This window comes from Biomphalaria glabrata, chromosome 13 (assembly GCF_947242115.1).
Source record: "Biomphalaria glabrata chromosome 13, xgBioGlab47.1, whole genome shotgun sequence".
NCBI classification, from domain to species: Eukaryota; Metazoa; Mollusca; class Gastropoda; family Planorbidae; genus Biomphalaria; species Biomphalaria glabrata.
The window spans coordinates 8,585,258-8,607,357 of NC_074723.1; the positions used below are offsets into that span (position 1 = coordinate 8,585,258).

At 38.1% G+C, this 22,100-nt stretch overlaps 1 protein-coding gene and 1 long non-coding RNA gene across 2 annotated transcripts in view; both read right to left on the reverse strand.

The window, feature by feature from the left end:
* Positions 1–2,708: 2,708 nt before the first annotated feature.
* LOC106056076 (uncharacterized) lies at positions 2,709–15,783 on the reverse strand. The gene is made up of 4 exons (XM_013212652.2): positions 14,482–15,783; positions 12,704–12,798; positions 10,314–11,246; positions 2,709–4,055 (listed from the first exon to the last, which is right to left on the reverse strand). The coding sequence occupies exons 1-4, from the start codon at positions 14,982–14,984 to the stop codon at positions 3,913–3,915; spliced, it is 1,674 nt and encodes a 557-aa protein (XP_013068106.2). The 5' UTR covers positions 14,985–15,783; the 3' UTR covers positions 2,709–3,912.
* A 39-nt stretch (positions 15,784–15,822) lies between these two features.
* The window catches only part of LOC106056077 (uncharacterized), a 193,685-nt gene continuing 187,407 nt past the window's right edge, over positions 15,823–22,100 (reverse strand). The window contains exon 4 of the long non-coding RNA XR_008774453.1: positions 15,823–16,141. This is a non-coding gene — a long non-coding RNA (uncharacterized LOC106056077). The remainder of the gene's footprint in view (positions 16,142–22,100) is intronic.

The following is a 22,100-nucleotide window of genomic DNA, read 5'->3' on the forward strand; positions in this document are numbered from 1 at the left end:
AACTTGCACATTTTACATTTGGTGCAGAGAAAACAGTTGTCCACCTGGGTCTGTTTAAGTTTTATTTTCGTCGACTGCGACGTTTTAAGTGTGGGTCTCGCGGCCTTTGTGAGAGCTCTCCAGCTGTATCTTTCAGAGGTTTCGGCTGCTTCTGTATATGCCAGTGGGGGTAAAATGGGGCATAATTTTGATTTTTACAGCGCTTCGTGAGGGGGATGGTGGTGGATGTTACGCCGTCGTCCTTTAAGCTCGCCGAAAAAAAAAAAGCTTTTGGTAGACAGTCAGTCATCCCATATGCGGGATTTTTATCCACGACCCAGAGCGCAGTCAAATGGTAAGTAGTGCTTCTGTACTGTTCATACCGGAGTTCTGCAGAATATCACTATAGGTATTTGTTAGGTAGTCTTGCCAGCAAATGCCCAATATAAAGCGAAGGCACCTAAGTTGAAAACGTCCAAAGAGCGTTAGAGGCCTCCTCTAAAGTACCCAGGTCTCGAGGCCATACGGTACAGATCATACGAACAATAAAAGATTTATTTATTAAATTGAAGAATTAAAAGCAATTTAATCAACAAAATCAACGAACGACAGATTATAAAAAAAAAATCAATGCGCACATTTTGTTGATGAAACATTGAATTCCATTTTATTTTGTATTTTATGAAAGAAAAAACTCAGAAAAAAGATTCGAAATGATTATATACAATGGAAACTAAAACTTCACAGATAATGTATTACGACATTACATCATCATTGAACACTGTATCATGTTTTTTATGACAATATATCTCGAAATACAGCATAATATCATGTAATATGACATTCTATCATGATTTACAGCATTATAATCAAGTTTTTGACATCTGATTTCCGCCATTTAAATCGTCATTTGAATGACAGTACGGTGAGAGTTCTTATTTACATTCAGACCTTTATCAGAACCTTCAACATGTAATATTCTAGGAGTGAATAGACTGAAAACGATGCAGGGTCTGGTGATCACTAATACTCAACCTGTGACTGCAGAGGTGTATCTAGGATCAGTGGCGTAGCTAGGGATTAGGATGCCCTGGGGGCTTGACCTCTTTAGGGGCCCCTACATTTTGATATTCAACATCGCGACATGAGATAATGGCGTAATATTTAATGTAAAAACAAATTTCGGACACTCTTTGGGGGCCCCCTTTGGGGGCCCGGGGGGATTTTCAAATTAGGACCTCTCCCCCACCCTAGCTACGCCACTGTCTAGGATTGGTCTCTTTAGTCACACGAGAAGTTGCAGAGGGAAAGTACTATTTCTCGAGACATAAAATACCATAGACAGTCATTGCTGTAAGCCTGCTTCCCCCCCAACCCGAAACATGTGAGAAATAATGGCAGGTGACCCCCTTTTTCTTTTCTTACTGACCTCGTGCACGCCATGATTCTATTTTGTTTTTGCGTGGGTGTGTGAATAACTCGAAACGGTACACAGGGAATTTTTTTTTTTAATTGAGTTAGTTTTGTTGATTATATGTTAATTCATTATGGATTATCTTTCATACTGGATTATTAATTCATTGCACCAGACTAATACTGGATTGTGCTTCTTGAGAAGGAGTCTGTATTCAGGGAGAAAAGATCGGTAAGTTCTTTAGAAGCCTAAAAGTAGCACTATATTTGGCCTATATGCATGTACTGTATTATATATCCATCCAGTTATACAAAAAATATGTAGATTATGTACCACTTCATTGATATTGATCTTTAAAATATACGAGAACAGATCAACATTGTTTTACTACACAAAGGTATATATTTACGCACCGGTGACGCTTAGGCAGCGTGCAAGCACACGGTGCTACACGCAGACACAACCTGCGGCACCGCTGATCCTAAACTGTGACGTTAATTTGCTTTTCCTTAGCACACATTCCTAGCGTAACTGCTGTGTCAGCGACATCGTACCAACTCTAGCTAATGCCCTGCCTTTCATATTTTTAACGCTTTAACTGGCATAATACAAAAATAAATAAATAAAAACAAACAAACAAAGCTTATATAAGGAAAAAAAAAGCCCAATTACTGACATATCCCTCAACACTGCAAGATATATATCCCCTTTTCTATATATAAAAAAATTAATTAATTTTTGATTAATTCATGTGTTGACATAGACAATGAATAATTGTGCAACGTTTTAACTTGATTCAAGAGACGGAAGTGGGAGATATAACGTGTACAAGATTTGCATCAGACAGACAGACAGAGTGGGTTGTTGTAGGCTTTGTAAAAAGTTTCATAAATTATTATCGAACAAGTACCGACTGACTTCTTTAATTAAAACAAATCAACTAATTAGATACACACACACACAAAATGAATAACAATTTGACGGAAAAGCAAGCTCATTCCTAATTGACAAAGTCACTATGTTAAATATATGGAATCACCTATTCTGTGACGAGCATGAAGCAACGTATCATCTAGTCACACAGTGGTTCTCAACCTTTTAAACTCGGCGACCCCTTTTTACAATGCCCCTTTTGCTCACATACACAGCAATAGAAGAATAGACAAAACAATCCATTTTTTCGATGGTCATTGGCGACCCCTGGCAAATCGTCAATCGATCCCAAAGGGGGTCGTGACCCACAGGTTGAGAACCCCTGATCTAGTGTTTGGGAATAAACTCTACATACGATATAATTATATAATAGGTTTAATAGGTTTGTTTCGACACTTTACGTAACACGGCTTCAGAGAGAACACGCCTTGCCATGGCGAAGAAAGAAAATACTATTTGATTTGATAGACCAGCATGAAATAGGAATTGATTAAAAACAACAACACTATGTACTTGTATTTCACTGCCCACATTGATCTCATCTGGACCTTTATACGTTTTGATCCATTCATTCCATGAAAAATTGGATTCAATTGGACTTAGTTGTAAAGCCCACACGAACACGTTGACAAAATGACACTAAGGTGAATAACTGTATCAGGGGTACCACATACAGGAAAACACAAGTCACACACACACACACAATAAAAGAAATAAAAAAAATATTGGCATGAGTGTATGACGTAGGCACAGAGGCGTAAACACAGTGTGTGTGTGTAGTATGCGAGGAGTACGTGAGGAGTTTGGAAATCGGAAATGACGTATGCAGGGGGTTTAATCACGTGGTTTTATGACGCTACAGGAACTATGTGGAGACATGGTGAGTTCAACAGATTTCCAGACCTATCAATAGACACAACACATATCTACAACAGACGTATCTACAGATATATCCCCAGACTTATCCCTTAACCTCCCCAGATATATCCCTTAACCTATCTCCAGACATATTAACAGATATATCGCCAGACATATTTCCACACACATCTACAGAGTAGCACAGACACATATACAGACATATTTCATGACATATCTCCGCACATATCTCACCATATCTAAACCGTGTTAAAAAAACACAACTTTGCACACTAGCCTGTCATTAGACAAATTAAACTTAGAAAGTTAGAGAGCAAAAGAGAGAAAGAGAGAGAGAGAGAGAGGGAGAGAGAGAGAGAAAATATATACATACAAAAGTAAAGAGAAAAGGAGAGCTCTAGGCAGAGAGAGAGAGAGAGAGATTGACAATACAGTTCAAATTGGATTTATTAAAAGACAGTGGCAGATTAAAGTGACTTATTAAAAGGTTTCAAGATGGTGAACAAGTTATTAAAACAAACGGTCTCTCAGACACAACCTACTCCTCCCCCACTTTCTCATGAACGTCTCCACCCCGCTCCCCTCTTTTCCTCCCAAAGTTTTGTAGTCAATTCCTAAATGAGGGTCTGGCATCCGCTAGGCTGTCCCTTTTGGCCCTTCGCCGGCCTCATTCAGTGTTCGGTGGGGTCCTGTATCCCTCCGCTAAGTAGTCATTCGGTGTTCAGTCGGGTTCTGTATCCCTCCGCGAAGTTATCATCCGGGGACTCACAAACACTCAGCTCCGTCATTCCAGTCCTTGACACTCCGTGCTCGTAACTGGGTCTGTTTCTATGGCAACTTAGCTTATGGCACTCTGTAGAACAAGAAGGAAATCATCAGTACAGGAGAGAGAGAAAGAGAGAGATAATAAGAGAAAGAGAGAGTGAAAATAAGAGAGATAAAGAGAGAATAAGAGAGAGAGAATGAGAAAAAGAGAAAAGAGATAGATACAGAGCGATCAAGAATACAAACATATGTAAAGGTAAATAAGATAAAGAGAGAGAGAGAGAGAGAGAGCGTTTATATTAAAAAGAAAGTTATTTAAATGAGTAATAAAAAAAGAGACAGAGAGAAAGGCAAAGAGAAAAGATTAATAGAGAAATAAAGAGATAGTGGTAGAGAGAGAGAGATAGTGAGAGAGAGAAAGAGAGAGAGAGAGTACAAGTGATAAGAAAAGAAACATGAAGTAGTACTTAAACTTAATGAAAATGAGACATTTACTTCATCAGCCTTTTAAGTTAAAGTCACTTCCCCTTCCTTTAAAAACACTCGCACGATATTTGCACTGCTTGGTTAATAAAATATTCAGACTAGGCATACAATACATCCTTTCCTTCAAGTTTACATTATAATTATTTCCCACTGGAGACTTCCACCTTTGTAATCAGTTCATAACTACCTTAATTACTTAGTAACAGACTCGCAAAAAGATTTGTAGAAATACATGAGCACCAAACATAAATTGAACATCATTACTACTTATTTGGACAAATCAATCAATTAGTAGGCTATTCATGCTTATAGAAATACACACATAAGGAAGACATCCATAAATGTCTGCCTGGTCATGCGGTATGCGCCTCGGACCGTCGAAACCATGGTCCCCGAGTTCGAGCCCAGCCCTCCGCCTCACCCAACCGGCCCGGCTAGGTCGCAATAACGCGTTGGATATTGGGATATTGGGTCACTAGTTCAACTTCTGAAAATATTACAACGCCTTCACCATCCAATCCTATAGTAACTCCCCCCCCCCTCCTGCCTCGATTCCGAACAGCATCCAAGCACGATAGAGAAACCCGCGATGCGTAGACCTGAACAGGCAGACTATAATCAATCTGAGAGCGCACTGCTCCAATGTATATCGCCCTCAACACACCGGCTCTCGCACCCCAATTAGTTTCAGCCAGCTTCCTCACGATATTCAGCATCCTGGAGGCCCCCTCGCGTACATGCTGGATATGGTTGCACATAGTCAGCATCTGATCGAGGATAACCCCGAGGCACCTGGACTCTCTGTCTCAAGACATAATCCTGCCGTCCATTCGTAGCTAAACTGGTTTCTTCACTAATTTTAAATAAATTGTTTTAATTTTTGTGTGTGTTTATTTTTGTATTTTTCTATCTCATTTGGGGCCACCTAATTCAGTTCGCCTAGAGCCTCCAATCATCCAAGGGCGGCACTGACGACTGTCTCCAACTCCGAGACCCAAAGTGGAAGTATCAGTCCGGTTACCTGATCTGTATAGAGATTACAAGGCACATCACTCCACGACCCTATTTCCTGTTAGAGCATTACACAAGAAGTAGCCATTCCTGCTCTGTAACCAATCAGAGCTCATCTCTCACGTGACCCATCTCGGTGGAGACAGCTGCCGCCCATTGCGCCAAACGGTGTGTGAGGATTGTAAGCCCGAAAGTGATATACTTATACCAAGATTTATAGAATATTTTTGTCTGAGAGTATTTAGTCAGGCTAGTGATGCCTTTAAAAAATGTACTTGAGTCAGGAAGAACATTAATCTTGCGTCAAAACCGACCTATAAAAAACTATTGATTGCCCCAAAATTCCCATGAAGCATTAGGCAAAACAAAAAGATATATCTCCAGTTAAACGTGCTGTATAAGTTGCATTCAATCATTAATGACGCTGATCATAGGTCATAGGTCAACTAGGTCATTCTCAATCGATAATAATTCACTGACATTGATCAAGTACACAGACTTTCCACGTGGAGCTTAAAATAAATAGCTGAAGGAGACAGGGAAAAAGCTACTTTATTATAAAATGACCGGCGTTGGCGGTAAAGATGCTGGGAATAGTGCTTCAAAGAACGTTTGTGAATATGGTGCGCAAGTGTCTGACTATGAAACTATGCTTATAATTTCATTACTTTCAGTAAATCCATGATATACTCTACAGGGAGACTATCATACTTAGCAGAACGTTTGTGAATATGGTGCGCAAGTGTCTGACTATGAAACTATGCTTATAATTTCATTACTTTAAGTAAATCCATGATATACTCTACAGGGAGACTATCATACTTAGCAGAAACATGGAAAAAAAAGTAGTTTTAACAAAAACCTGAATGGTACACGTTGTTCAGGCGAATAGATTTCATGGGCATTAGACATTTTCATCTATGGTGGAAAAAACTATAAATAGCTTTTATTTGGTGTATCCGTGTATAAAATAAAGAAAACGTTAAGCTACGCTTTTTTTTTTTAAAATTGTACTTGATAATTTGTGAACTATTTAGCCCTGCAGAATTAATTCTTAATATCTTTTTCACTTAGGATTCACTTTTGTTTTAAATTAAGGTGACAATATTGAAATTAAATTTAGCGTCCTTGACATTGGTTAGTATTATAGTGAATATTCCCAAATGAGTCATTTTGTGGAAACTAAAAAGCTTGACGTTTATTTGTGAAAAGAAATATAAATATATATGTTGGTGAATTCTAAATATTTACTGAAAAATAATGCTTTGACTATATTTTGAATTGCATGTATAAATAAAGTTTGTTTATACAAAACATTATAAGCAATTATTTAACTTTTTTTTTTAATAAATTTTAAGTTTTCAACAAAAATAAAGATAAAAAACACTGTGTTGAAATGAGGGGAAGCAGGTGTTTACAATATCTCAGACAGGAAAAAAATACTTTCACAATAAAAAAAAAGGAAAAGATGCCAAAAACAAAATAAATATATATATATTTAAACTTTGAATAAATATGAGGAGGTAAAGGGCTACTTACCACCCTGTGGCGTTGCATGCTAGCATGGATCGGATTAGGTAGCAGTGTTGCATGCCTGTGTCTGATGGGAATGCTTGGTTTCATGCTAATCAGACATTTTGTTTTGGGGTTAGCTTGATTGCATGCTAGTCTAGATTTGATTGGATAACTTTCAGCAAATTAGGTCAAGAGAGAAAGAAAGGGGGGAGGGGGAGAAGCTGAGTAATAAGCAAACGATAAACTTTTTTTCAGTCCCCATTCATTTATTTTGTGCTTTCTTTTGGTTTATCTGCGCATGGGCTACTTTTTTTCAGTGAAAGGAACCAAGAACTCTACACCACTCTACACATGCATTATCAGACCTTTCTTATGCTAGGCAATCGTCTAAGTACGTGATTCGTTAATTACAAAATGTCTTCGTATCTGTAGCCAGTAAGGGCACTGACTATACTGCTGCATCCTTGAGTAGCTTAAGTCTAGAGAAATTCAGACATATCTTTTGTAGTACATTAAAGATGTTCTTTCGATAATTGATGACTGATTAGCCCCAGAGGAAATGCCATTAGACAAACCACAATGACATCAACGGCATCTACCACTACCTCTTCCCCTACAATGATATCAAAGACCAACACTATGACATCGATGACCTTTACCACTACAATGACATCGATGGCCTCTTCCACTATAATAACATCAACGACCTCTACCATCACAATGACATCAAAGACCACTACAAACACCTCTACCAACCACAACGTCTTCTACCACCACAGTAACATCGATAACCTCTACCACTACAACGACATCGATGACCCCTTCCACTACAATAACATCTACGACCTCTACAAACACAATGGCATCCACGACCTCTACCACCCACAATGACATCAACAATAAGTTTACTTTTCTCTTTTTATCGTAATATATGTCTGATATTCAAATCATCTAAAACCTGTTTTGTGAACTCTTCTTACAACTTTTAACGCAAGTATATTTCATATGTGATATATCAGAACGAAAATGTGCTACTGCTTGACTATTATACAACACATAGAAACAATATGCTACTGCTGGACTATTATACAACACATAGATCTACTAACAGCTTCACTTGGACAGACAATGAAACAATGTGATACTGCTGGACTATTATACAACACATAGATCTACTAACAGCTTCACTTGGACAGACAATGAAACAATGTGATACTGCTGGACTATCATACAACACATACTAACAGCTTCACTTGGACAGACAATGAAAACATGTGATACTGCTGGACTATTATACAACACATACTAACAGCTTCACTAGGACAGACGCAATACTGGGGATTGATTAAAAAAGGTCATCTGTTTTAATTTGCTTTGTGTACGATTAGCCTCGTTTCGAAAACAATGTGTGCATAATGATATTACACTTAACAAATGTGATACTTGATGATATTTAAACGATGCAAAAGGAGGAAAAACAAGAAAAGAAGAGAGAGAGAGAGAGAGAGACAAAGAGAGAGAGAGAGAGAAAAGAGAAACAAAAAGAGATATACATATGGAAACACGTAGGCATAGTCACACATGCACACACACACATTCATTCATCTGCGTAAACACACACGCACTTTCGTACTCAGTTCGCATTATATTTATATACAGTTATTATTTGTATATTATCTTTTGAATATAAGAGGTAGTTTGGCGAAAGGCATTGTGCGCTATGGATAGATGGACATAGACACAGACTCATATAGACAGACATAAATCGGCAATTATAGACAAACACACATTATATAGTGATCTTAGTGATCTTACAGCTCGAATAGTGATCTTACAGCTGGAATAGTGATCTTACAGCTGGAATAGTGATCTTACAGCTGGAATAGTGATCTTACAGCTCGAATAGTGATCTTACAGCTCGAATAGTGATCTTACAGCTGGAATAGTGATCTTACAGCTCGAATAGTGATCTTACAGCTGGAATAGTGATCTTACAGCTCGAATAGTGATCTTACAGCTCGAATAGTGATCTTACAGCTGGAATAGTGATCTTACAGCTCGAATAGTGATCTTACAGCTGGAATAGTGATCTTACAGCTCGAATAGTGATTTTACAGCTCGAATAGTGATCTTACAGCTGGAATAGTGATCTTACAGCTCGAATAGTGATCTTACAGCTGGAATAGTGATCTTACAGCTGGAATAGTGATCTTACAGCTCGAATAGTGATCTTACAGCTGGAATAGTGATCTTACAGCTGGAATAGTGATCTTACAGCTGGAATAGTGATCTTACAGCTTCTCCTTCAGCGTTTTCAATCACGAAAGTGTTGACAAAAAGTTCTGTGTTTTTTAAAGACATATGAACACGTGTGTTCACATTTTTAGCACTTTTTTTTTTAGCTCTTGCGTTTGAAGCTATTTTTTTGTGTTTAGTTGGCAGCAGTACAGTTTAGCTTCTTTCACAGACATTGTTTAGTTTATCGTACGAATCCTCAATGGAGCCATTCCTTGCAGATTTGATGCTTTTAAATTAAGAAAAAATCATGATTGACTTTAGATTCAACTTAGAAGAGTGAAATTGTAATTTTTTTCCCCCTGTGCATTTATTTTCGCAGAAAATTAAGGTAAGCGCCAGTGTAATTAATGGAAACAAACTCTACAAATATTGTTTAGTTTGTCTTCGAGTTGTCAGCAATATGTTTTGCTATGAAAATGTCGTTATTGAATAAACAACTACGCGAAGAAATCGAGCATAGATATGGCAGATTTTTACTAAAATGAAAGGTAAAAAAATAAAGATAAAAAGAAATAAGAACTAAAAAAATACTGTACATATGAAAAAAAGAAAACTTGAGGGACTGATTAAATATTAAGCACTGCCGAGTAAAAAGAAAAAAAAATATTTTAATATATATTTCTATATACACTAAATGTAAAATTATGGACATTATACAATAGGGATACTAGATGGCAGAAGTGTGAAAGGAAGGGTTATCTAACCCGGCTATACAATATCAAAAAGTTGGAACATAGGCAAAAGCGAGCAATAGAAATGCAACGAAATAATATTTACTTATGTGGGGGGATAGGTTTTTTTTAATAAAAAAAAAAAGCAGCCCATACTAGAATTTTGTTTATAGTGGGAAGATAAAAATTGGAACTGGAATTAAATAAGGAACAAAAACAACTGAAAGCTTTGATGAAGAAAAGAACACAAGACAATATGGCGAAACAATCTTGGGGGGAAATTAAAGGCCACATTAAAGAGAAGAGGGTGCAAGGGAGGATTTATTATTTTCGGGGGCGTCATCCACTCCTCAAAAGGTGGGTACCTCGTTGAAACACTCGCTTCAGCTCTTTTCTGAAAGACTGGTTCATGAAGGCGTAGATGACCGGGTTGACCACATTGTAGAAGAAGTGAGAGTAGAAGACGATCACGTGGTAGCCGATCAGGCGCACGGCCATCAGCCACGCTGGGAGGAAACTGACGATGAACACCACGGCCACCACGAACAGCATGCTCGCCGTGCGGATGTTAGCCAAGAAGTTGAAGTCGCGCCGCTCCCGGATTGTCTTCTTCTCGGCCGAGCTCAGCGCGGACGTCTCTACCACGCCGTCGTTGGCAAAGTCGTTCCGGGTCACCACGACCATCTCCGCCGGTCTGGAAGAGTTGTTGGTCTTGGCTAGCCGGTTGTCGGCCACATACTCGCGTTCCTCCGTCTTGTCTCCGTTGGCCTCCCGGAAAGCCTCGTTGTTCTCCGGGTGCTTCGGGGACAGCTCCAAGGTTTGGCCCTCGGCCCCGTAGGTCAGCTGCGTGACACGATTCTCTGCGGTGGCCGGCATGGTGGAAGCCGCTGTCATGGTCATCGGGGAGTGGGACCACGACTTCTGCTTTCTCCGCCAGGCCCTGCGCTTGACCACTGACCGGTAGATAAAGAAATACAATGTGAATACTGATAGAAGAGAAATGATGTAAAACGAAATATAAATTTTTTGGTAAGTTTCCATAAAACCCAACGACAGGATCTGGTACTTTTCTAAACACGCTCCGTCTCGTTTTGACAAACTGATGCGCAGTTCCTCACACAGGGCCAAGGTATCAGGACCAGGGGAAGTAACTGTGAAATTATTCCATGGAAGATTATCTCCCGTGTCACTGTATAGTAATCTCGGGGAGGCGAAGCTACTGTTGCAATTGTGGGCGTTGTACTGCGTCAGTGTTTCATTATAAGAATGAATCCCAAACAGACACGAGGTTATGGAGCCTGAAATGAAGAATGGGAAAAACATTAGCAAATACTTTTAAAAAAGTCTCCTTTGTATATCTTATAGACCAGTGTTTCTCAAAGTGGGGTACGCGTCCCCAAGAGGTACGGGAAGACTTTGAAGGGGGTACGTGTTACACCTCATTAACTACACACCCCCTTTTCCCGAGGAAAAAAACCCTGGTAAAGCGAATGTATAAATCTATTAAAAAGTTCTAATGATAAACCTTTAGATCTAGACTTAACATTAATTTATTAATTTATTAACTCTTGAATTCGGGAATATTCGAAGACGGAAAGACTATTCAAGATACAGATTTTTAAAATTTTCTAGCCAAATTTAAATTCTTTTCTTATCATACATTTGGAAATTATAGCGGCCAAACTAGAGTTTTATCCAGTGTGGCCAACGAGCTAATAATTATTTTCCCAGCGACATACATCAACTATCTAGGAAAATCGTTTGAGCCGTTTTTTCGAGAAGAGCGTCCACCCAGAGTATGCCCAGGTTCCACTTCGAAAGCGTGACTTGAAAAGAGGTATTTCAAAAACAGGCTCTGGACTGGAACTCACGGGGAAAGAGAAAGACTGGAAGAAGGCAGTCAAACGTGGAGGAGATGAGAAGAACATGAAGCAAAGATGGTAGGATGGACAAGGATCTCAACTGGACAGATAGATCTCAGAAATATACACGGAAAATGTAGAGAAGTTTGAATGAACTCTGATATTTTCAACCTTGTATTCGTTTATTAGGATCATCTGGAGCTTCGTCGATAGTTTAAAAATAGATTTAAGATAATAGTTAGGCTTCCAAATACAGGGAAATTTGTTTTTTGAAACTTCAGAAGTATTTTTGACATTTAATTGAAATAATTGATACCATTTTAAAATCTATTCCTTGTTTATGTTAAAATAAAATCTTATCAGATCGTATCTATTGACATCATATGAATGGCATTTGATAGCACGGTTCCAAATTGGCATCTGATTGTACGGATCCAGTGTCATCTGTTCGGATTGACCCAGATACGGATCGGATTGGATTGTTTAAAAACAAAAAAAAAATTAGCCAGTATGGGATGGAACCCACGACATCCGCGTTATTAGTGTCAACTTCGCTGCCAATTTCGGGAATTTTCAAAATTTCACCCACCCAAACATTTTCTTTTCAATTTTCAAAAGTAATTTGTTTTAAAGGCTGACGTTTACAAGGATATTGTAGGGCCTGCACAACGACTGCTATTCTTTAAAGTGTCCTAACAGAATGGGGGAAGGATGGGCGTTATCTAGTTTCAGATTAAAAACTGTTGGGACTTGAACTGGAGGCCCTGGCCTTGGCAACGAGTTGAAATGGTCACTGCATGTGAGAATGGACCATTGTTTATAATTGGGGGTCGAGGTACAATGGAGGGACAACTAGCAGAAACACTGATCAGGAATTGAAAAGAAAATCTCACCCAATGAAAACGCGAACACCACAAGGCATAAGATGGTGGCTTTCGCTCGCCTGGGAGTCATGATGTGGAGAAACGGATGGCAAATACTAAAGTATCTGAAACAAAAGATACAAGATACAAACGTATGTGATACGTAATGATACAATATACTGAGGTATAAATATTTATATCGATATAAATTCTCTGTCTCTGTCTGTCTGTCTGTCTGTCTGTCTGTCTGTCTATCTATCTATCTATCTATCTATCTATCTATCTATCTATGTCTATATCTATTATTATCTCTCTCTCTCTCTCTCTCTCTCTATATATATATATATATATATATATATATATATAGAGAGAGAGAGAGAGAGAGAGGAGTATATATCTTCCATTAAAAAAAAAACACGAAATAATTGGCTTTAGGAAGTGCGGCACGCGAGTAGATATTTCGACTTATCTACCGTGATATATCCTCTTTGTGCACGCACTTAACCTCAGTTTCAAATCGAGGCATCCATTAAGCAATTGGACAACATCTCAGGACCGACCTATAAACAATCTCAAAAAGTGGTGTTGAAATGAAACTCGAGTCCGCCAGACTTTCTCAACACAGGCCATGCGATGAGAGAAAACTAGTTTGTTTCATTGGCTATCGAGGATCGTGAGTGTGTGTGATTGTATGTGTTTAGAAGACAGAGCAGACGATGTCATATTTTTCAACCCAGTGTTACTTATTTTTTTTTTACTGAATAAACCTAGACAATCCAGAATTACATTGCATAACCCCCGTGACCTTAAAAGGAAGAAAATATAGTAAAAGTACTATTGTCAGACCAAGCAATCCATGGGGCAGTAAAGTCAACGATTAACGATTGTGTGATGTGGCCAGCACAACGACTAAACACTTTTACTTTCCCAAATTATATCATGTCCATCAGAGCTGTGCGAACTAAAGGACGCCCTAAAGAATCCAATTCCAAGTCTTCTCCAAGATTGGAATGTTGAAACCAAAAGCTTTACCACTGGTGACCTTAGTGGAAATATAAAAACTAAGCTCTTTACCACTGGTGACCTTAGTGGAACTATAAAAACCAAGCGCTTTACCCCGGTCACCTCAGTGGAAATGTAAAAACCAAGAGCCTTACCACTGGTGACCTTAGTGGAACTATAAAAACCAAGCGCTTTACCCCGGTCACCTCAGTGGAAATGTAAAAACCAAGAGCCTTACCACCGGTGACCTTAGTGGAAATGTAAAAACCAAGAGCTTTACCACTGGTGACCTTAGTGGAAATGTAAAAACCAAGAGCCTTACCACTGGTGACCTTAGAGGAAATGTAAAAACCAAGAGCTTTACCACTGGTGACCTTAGTGGAAATATAAAACCAAGCGCTTTACCCCGGTCACCTCAGTGGAAATGTAAAAACCAAAAGCCTTACTATTGGTGACCTCAGTGGAAATGTAAAAACCAAAAGCCTTACCACTGATGACCTTAGTGGGACTATAAAAACCAAGCGCTTTACCCCGGTCACCTCAGTGGAAACGTAAAAACCAAGAGCCTTACCACTGGTGACCTTAGTGGAAATATAATTAAATTGACATGTTTATTTCAAGGCAGTCTTAACAATTCCTCAGTGGACACTGATAAAGGGACTACAATAAATTGTGTTTCTCTTTAACGAAACTTGACCCTGGTAGTGCCAGGGAATGAATACCCTTTCGTTTCTAACATAATAATAATAATAATAATAATAATAGTAAAACAAAGTGAACTAATCAGCATTTTGTATTACATTTACCTGTCCACTGCAATGGCGACCATCAGGAAAGCAGACAAGGGCACATTACTCGTGTTGAGGAAGTTGAAGAGCTTGCAGAAGAATTCGAAATGCACCACGCTGTCCAGATTTAAGTAGGTCGCGGTAAACGGCATGAAGATAAGGCAGACGAAGAAGTCGGTCCAGGCCAGGGCTAGGATGAAGATCGTGGAGGAGACTTTGTCGTTCTTCTTGGAGAACACGTACAGTACCAGGCCGTTGCCCAGGCAACCGAAGATGCTGAAGCTGATCACCATCACGGTCACCGCCTTCAGCTGCCCCGGAGTCATGTCCGGGTTCTCGGTCGCCGCGAGATCCGGCGACGGCGTCACAGCTGACATGTCCGGTTGGCTGGTCAAGTAGTGAACGTGGCTGCCGTCGGCGTGGCTGCCGATTGACCTGCTGTGGTTGTCCTTGTCAATCACGTAGACCAGCTTGTCCACAAAGGCGGAAACCGTGGTGGTCATGGCGTCCAGTATGGACATGTCAAGTCTGACAAGAAAAGCAGTTACACAAACGAATCACATAGATGCTCTCAAAAGTCTTCGTTCCTCTAGAATATTGTTACAACTTATCGAGTTAACCTTGAGCATTTTTCTAACGGTTTCTGTCTTTCCCTACGGAAAATATTAAGTATAACAGTTTAATTTTGATACCTTGTTTACCAACAGGTTTCGCAACTAAATCCCTAACAACCAGCAGTGAACGAAAACAGAAATTAATATAAAATCTCACAATATGCAAGTAAATTCAATTTAAAGGCAATTTACAGAATTCACTAATACAAGATTTTAATAAAATATAATCCGTGCGAAAAAAACAACAACAACCTTCCAGACTATTCGAGAGCTGTAACTATCGTCTATATAAAAAATGATTTATAAATATTTATTAAATTCTTCTTTTATCTGTAATAAATAATTCTGCAAAGGAAATCTTTTCTCTGGAGTTTACAATGCTGCGCGCAAGCTCAAAAGACTTGAAGAGGGATTTCAAATTAGGGATGCGGCGCTAAAAGTAGTCCCGTCCAACTTCCGTAGTTTTAAAGCGGAGTAATCTGAGGCGTCACGAGAAGGTTTTGCTTCTTAGATCCCTGAGACTTGACCAGACGAATGCACGCTTGTAGACTCATGTGTTGGCATTGGGTCGTGTACATGAAAGTCGTAAAAGAAAAAATATAGAAATTTGGTGTATACTTCCGGTGAAAGTAAATTCGAAACTTAGAATTTCATGCTCTAGGCAAACAAAAACATGACGTCTGGATGTATTGTTATATCACCAGTACCGAGAGTTAAAATCCTTAATGAATACCAAGATACCAAGTGTGTCTCTAGCATCACAATTATTCTCCGTAATGGCTACCCAGACCTGAAACTATATTTGAATTTTTTTTTAACGTGCTGGGGCACGTGCCGACTAGATTTAGACCCTCGTCACGTGACTTTGCAACACGGCGTTTTTTTTTTTTACACAGTTGTCGAATAATGTCGAGACCAATGTCAGAGTACTTTGACTTCTGTGCTGCCCCTGATTGATTGGCTGAAAGAGGCTTGATGGAGGCTTGGTTCTATTGAAGACTACTTGAGCTTATTAGTGGCTTAGATGTTTGATGATCACGTGCCTGTTAAACCATAAAAAAAATCTGAAAATAAAAAAGAAACGAAAAATGATTTAAAAAACAAAAACATTCCAGGACACAGGATTTCAGTATATCTTTTTACATTATTCATCTTTTGGTGCTTTGTAAGTAAGTCATAAGTCTAAAGAGTTAGTCCCTATTTGTTTGGTGTATCGGCATACCAACGAACTACTGAAGCTAACTCAGAAGCACTACTGGGAGTCTTAGACTTATGTGTCGACTTAGAGCGAATGTTCAAATACTAACGTGGTTTTATGGCGATTGGTCTGAGCAATAAACTAAACTAATGAAATGTATTCAAACTTATCATTTCTATAAACTACTAATCTGATTGCACACCAATGCTAATGATATTAAAATCATTAAATTTAGAAATCCTTCAGGATAGAAGACTTAGAAATAGAGAAGCAATTATACATAAAACTGTGAACCTTAATCTTCATATACAAAAACAAACAAACCCGGAAAGACACGCAGATGAAGGCAGACTCCTTTTTCCTAAGTGCTATTAGAGCATGAGTCAGGCAGGAAAACCACTGACTTGGCAGAGTTTGTCATTTATTAACTTGCATGACTAGATTGACCTAGGACTTAATCATCTTCTTTTTAGAAGTAACGTCTGTATTTTATAAGATTAGATAAGATTATATATATATTGGTTAGTTAGGCGGTTAGTTTACCTACGTAAATTATTTTTCCCAACTGTCTGTCTAGAGTATATATATATTTGTGTGTGTGTGTGTGTGTGTTTGAATATTTAAAAATATATTAAAATGGAAAGTGTCGTCCGCGCGTGAAGTTTTCTTTGTATTTAATATTGATGTTTTAGCGTATTGGAAGTAGTTTATATTAGGCGCGTTTTGTTGTCTAGAATAGTGTGTATGTGTGTGTTTACGTCATCCTTAGTTCCCGCAAGAGAGAGAGAGAGAGCTTCTGTTGTTAGCTGGGTAGCTAGTTTTTTGTTTCCCCGTTGTAACGGTACGTAAGTACCCCTACCTACCTTTACCTATCCCTTAGTCTGTTGGACCGTTGGGGCACCATGCAAGATTTGTCGACCGTCTTTCTCCATTCCTCCCTTTTTTTGCCTTGTTTAGAACCTCTCTCAATGGCAGGCCCGTCCATTCCTTAATGTTGTCCTCCCATCGCTTTTTCTGTCTGCCTCTTCTTCTTTATCCTGGCACTGTTCCCTGAAGGAAGGTCTTTGCGAGCCCCGCAGATCTTGCAATGTGGCCAAAGGTTTTAAGCTTTCGTCTTTTTACAATAGTAAGTACATAGTTTTATTAAGTAGGCTGATCTTTCAGTACGGGTGTCGCTATTGAAAAGTTCTTTGTTGTAGCGGCATCGCTAGATCTAGGTTTTCTTTTCGTTTCAGGGTGTTAGGCTTTGAGCTATGGGAAAGATTGTCGCCTGTCCGCCCCTGGAGCCGATCGTAACTATCGTGTTGAGGTGTAGGAAGTTATTGGTCTGTAGGGCGTTGCGAACCCTGCTTGACTGTGGCACCGCATTTTGAGGCGTGCTATAGCTATTGTAAATAGTTTGATTATGTGTACTTGCTTTTGTAAGTACCATTAAGACTTCATCATTTTTACCATAATATGTAATCTGTTCATTAACTTTTTAAACTTCCGCTTGGGTTGTTAACTAGTTTGTAAGTTCACTTAGTGTTAACATTAACAGTGTTCGTGTTGAACAATTGCCTTTTAGCTACTAACTGTTTAGTTGACTGACGTTTATTTGGTGCTCGTAGTTCTGTGTGTTATTACCTGTTGGTTCTTGCCTTATAGTGTTCAGGGTGGGGTTACGGGACCGTAATATCATACCCTATCTAAGCGACTAAACCCACCTGACAGAAAGTACCCCCTTTAGACAATACAATGACTAGGGCAGATGATGTAAACGTCTTCTTTTTATATGGCCGACGGTTAACGAGGGTATCATGTGACCAGCACAATGATCGAACTGATTTATTTTTCCCAACTTATGTTAGGTACCCAATAGTGCTTTGTGGGCTTAGGCTCCCAGACCTCACCGAGATTCAAACCCTAGCCACTTCGGTTTAGAAGCCAAGCGCTTTAGCACTCAGCCACCTCGCCCCTGTGTAAATATTTAGTAGACTAATGCATTAATAGTGGTCCGACTGATTTTCGTATCACCATTTTGAAATATTGATTTTTAGATCAATTTTGTGAAGGTTCATATAAAAAAATAAAATCCAGCTACTTTCTCTTTCTGTCCCTCTCTCTTTCTGTCCCTCTCTCTTTCTGTCCCTCTCTCTTTCTCTCTCAAACCGAGACCTTTCATTATGGAAGGCCTGAACACTGACCTATGACGTCACAACCTGTAGGCAGTTTAGACCAATATCTCGTTGCCACGTCACAAGCCTGTATGGCAATGAGCTATTGGTCTAGACTGCCCACAAGTTGTGACGTTGCTAGTCGTTGCAGATGCCTTCTAAAGCGAAAGGTCTCGCTCAAACACACAGTCTCGAGAACACTCTCGCGATCCAACGTTTACGTTCAACATAGAAGAAGGAACCTCGTAACTAAGAGACACGTCACAAAGCTCATGAATATGTATGACAGGAAACAAAAGACACGCGCGACCTCTTTGACTGAAGACTGGAACAGACAAAGGGAGACAACTAACGAGTTGACAGACGACAAGAAAATATCCAACGGCGATGGCAATAAAAGTATTAATTACAGTTTTAGATCGAAATTTCATTAGCTTTTAATAGATATGGCTGTTTTATTGCCAGTAATAATGTCATTTCATAGTTATTATTATTACTGCAAAGGAAATGTAATAATTATAGACATAGACATTGAAGTAATGGTGTGTTTGAAAGAAAAAAAACGTTTGCGAACTTATTACAGCGTACCCACCGTGTAACTATGTACACCCTTAGAGATAATGCATTCCGGATTAAAAGTTAATCAAACAACTTATTGTGTCTCATTACAAAGTTGATATCAACTCACACTGTCTGTCTGTCTGTCTGTCTGTTAGAAATTTTTGTACACGTTATTCCTCCCACTTCCCATTCTCGGATCAGCTTGAATAACTCCACATTTACACTTATGTATCTCAATATTGTTGAATTTATTTACCTTTCCGATATTAACTAATTACCTAACTACCAACAATTAATTTACTAATTGGTTATTTATTTTTATTGATTCATGTTTTTGTTTGGTACAATAAATAATGGTGTAAAATGGGAGAAATAAGGTGTTAAAAACTTGTAACAGACAGACAAACAAACAGACAAACAGAGTGGAAAAAGTAGAGCTTCTCTTTCTTTATCATAAGTATAACTTTACTTACTTTCTTCACACAGTGAGTATAGGGCCAGTAAAGGAGACAGGAGAGAGAGAAAGTGAAGAGTGAGAAAGTATGTATGAGAGAAAGAGTAAATGAAATGGTGGTTAAGAAACACACATGCAATAACATCAGGTAGTGTCTTTCTTTGCAGTGGTTCCCAAACTTTTTTGTCTCGTAGACCCCTTGGCATGTTTTCTGGTTTTCCGTAGACCCCCTACTTAAGTTATATTGAATTTTTGAAAGTTCATCAATTTCAAATTACACATTTTGTGTAACATAACTTCTAACCAGTGATACGAGGAGTGAAAAAGTAATTTAAAACTACATTTTAAGTTGAATTAATTTTTTTAAAATAAATTTATTAGCAAAATTATAATTTAAACCCATTATATAACAGTTAATACGTATAGCATACAATCACTAAACACATTGAAAACTTTTTTTATTTTTAAAGGTTTGCAAGCTCACCATCCGTTGCTACGGAGATAATTTTTCATATAGGGATTTGTTGTTTTATGAAGTAGTTCTTTAAAACATTAAATATTAATGTACCTTAAGTATCATAGTAAAAGTTTTCACAAATAGCAGTTTTTCCTTGATTTCTTGAGCCATAATAATTTGAATAAAAAAATACATCATTACCAGACAAGGTTGACTCTGCCAGCTGTCTACGGAAATATGTCGTTTGCAGAAATATGTTGTTTGCAAAGACTTACATAAGAAGAAAGAAATATTTGACTATATTCCAACAGAGTTCAAGAATTTAGTGAACTCTTCTGCAAATCCATTGCCCTAAGAACCAATGGGTCAGAGTTTGCATTGATGGTTCTCAGAAAGCCTCCACAAATGGAGGAGCTGGAATACTCATTGAATGGCCCAATGGAGAAAAAATAATTAAAAAAAATTAAGTTCATTGTAATCATGGAGCTTTTTGACAACCACAGAGAAGAAATAGGAGCACTGGAGCTAACAGCTTCCATGCTAGCGAATCAGTCAAGTTCACCAAAAAGTTAATTTTTTTTTTACAAAAAAAAATAGTCATTCAAAGCTTGACAAACTCTGATGCCTCCTAAATAAAATAACTCATGATGCCTTGACTGACGTTCGGTGGTCACTTTGCCTGCTCGCATCTCCCGTCCGTGAGGTTTGGGCTAGGATGTAATTATCCACTAAATCTGAAGGAACATCCAAAAGATTTTGTACAAAACATATTGTGTGACCTTGTAAAGCTCAACAACAACAGCAAGAACACTGTTCTCCAATGTTTAAATAGAAGGAAATAGAAGGCTGACACACACAAATGTGAGAAAACAAATACACACTTGAACATCACACTCTATCCGGAAGAAATGAAGAAACTAATAGGGAATTGTAAAAACGAGTAATGGACAAGCTCTTATTCGATATACAATAAAGATGACACCTATTATAAACTATCCCGATAGAACCACCTAAATTGTTCACATCAAAACCGTACACCTGATAATGAGAAAACATATGTTTTGGAAGCTCAAAATTGGGACCATTGAAATTTGCCCTTTTTTAGTGTCACCAGAGACCATGTCTTCAAAATTGCATTAAAGAGGCCCAAAACAAGACACCGGCCATAAAACCCAAACATGAAATTCTTTTAATGATATAAGTCTGTGTTAGCGTTTTTACAATTTTTTTCAACGGCTGGTAAAATCAACAATTTGCATATCGTGTGAGGTTTTCGGTATTTTACTATAAGTAAAGAGATATAGTAAAACGTTCAATAATCATCTTCTTCTCACTGTCAGGTCAAAAACAAATTTTGTGGGTCTATTCTGAACTTTATCTTTGAGTGTTTGAAAGTTTTGCAAACCATTATCTTTTTATCAGGGTGACATCATCTAAAATGATCCTCCAGCTTAATTGGTTTCATAGCATCATAAAAAATGGCACATTAACACTCGCTTGTTTGACAATGAAGTTATGAAGTTCAATATCAAATACTTAATTCTGTACAGTCTACATTTCTTTTTGTCAAAGTTATAACTAGACAAAACTACACTATTTAAATAGTTATAAAATAATTTTTTTTTTAAATAATCAGCAGGATAACAATTTTAAGGATTTCCAAAGGTACAAATCATAAATGTGTGTGTATGAAAAAATTACAATTGTCAAAATTAAAGTCACGACATGCTGAATTGAGATTCTTTATCCTAGACCCCCGTGCACATCTCATAGACCCCCAATTCCCTTTTTAACTTTCGTAGACCCCTTGGAAGTCTTCGTAGACCCCTGGGGGTCTATATAGACCACTTTGGGAATCACTACTTTAGACACTCTTATTTATTATTTATCATAAAATGTATCATTCAATCCATTCTGAAAAATTATTCAAAACAAACAAAACCAAAAAAATATCTTGCATTTTTTAAATTTATTTTCTACAATTTCACACATTTGGTGGATAGGTATATTTAACTATCTCGTTGATTGCATTTGTAACGTTAATTAACTTTATTAAAACATAATTTCCACTTCATAAAACGATCATCTGGCATACAATGCATAATCTTTAATACGATTACATGCTGTATAACTGTGAGTTTCGAAAAAGGGTTAACGTCTGTCCAGTGACCTTGACTCTTCAGTGCTCATGTATGAG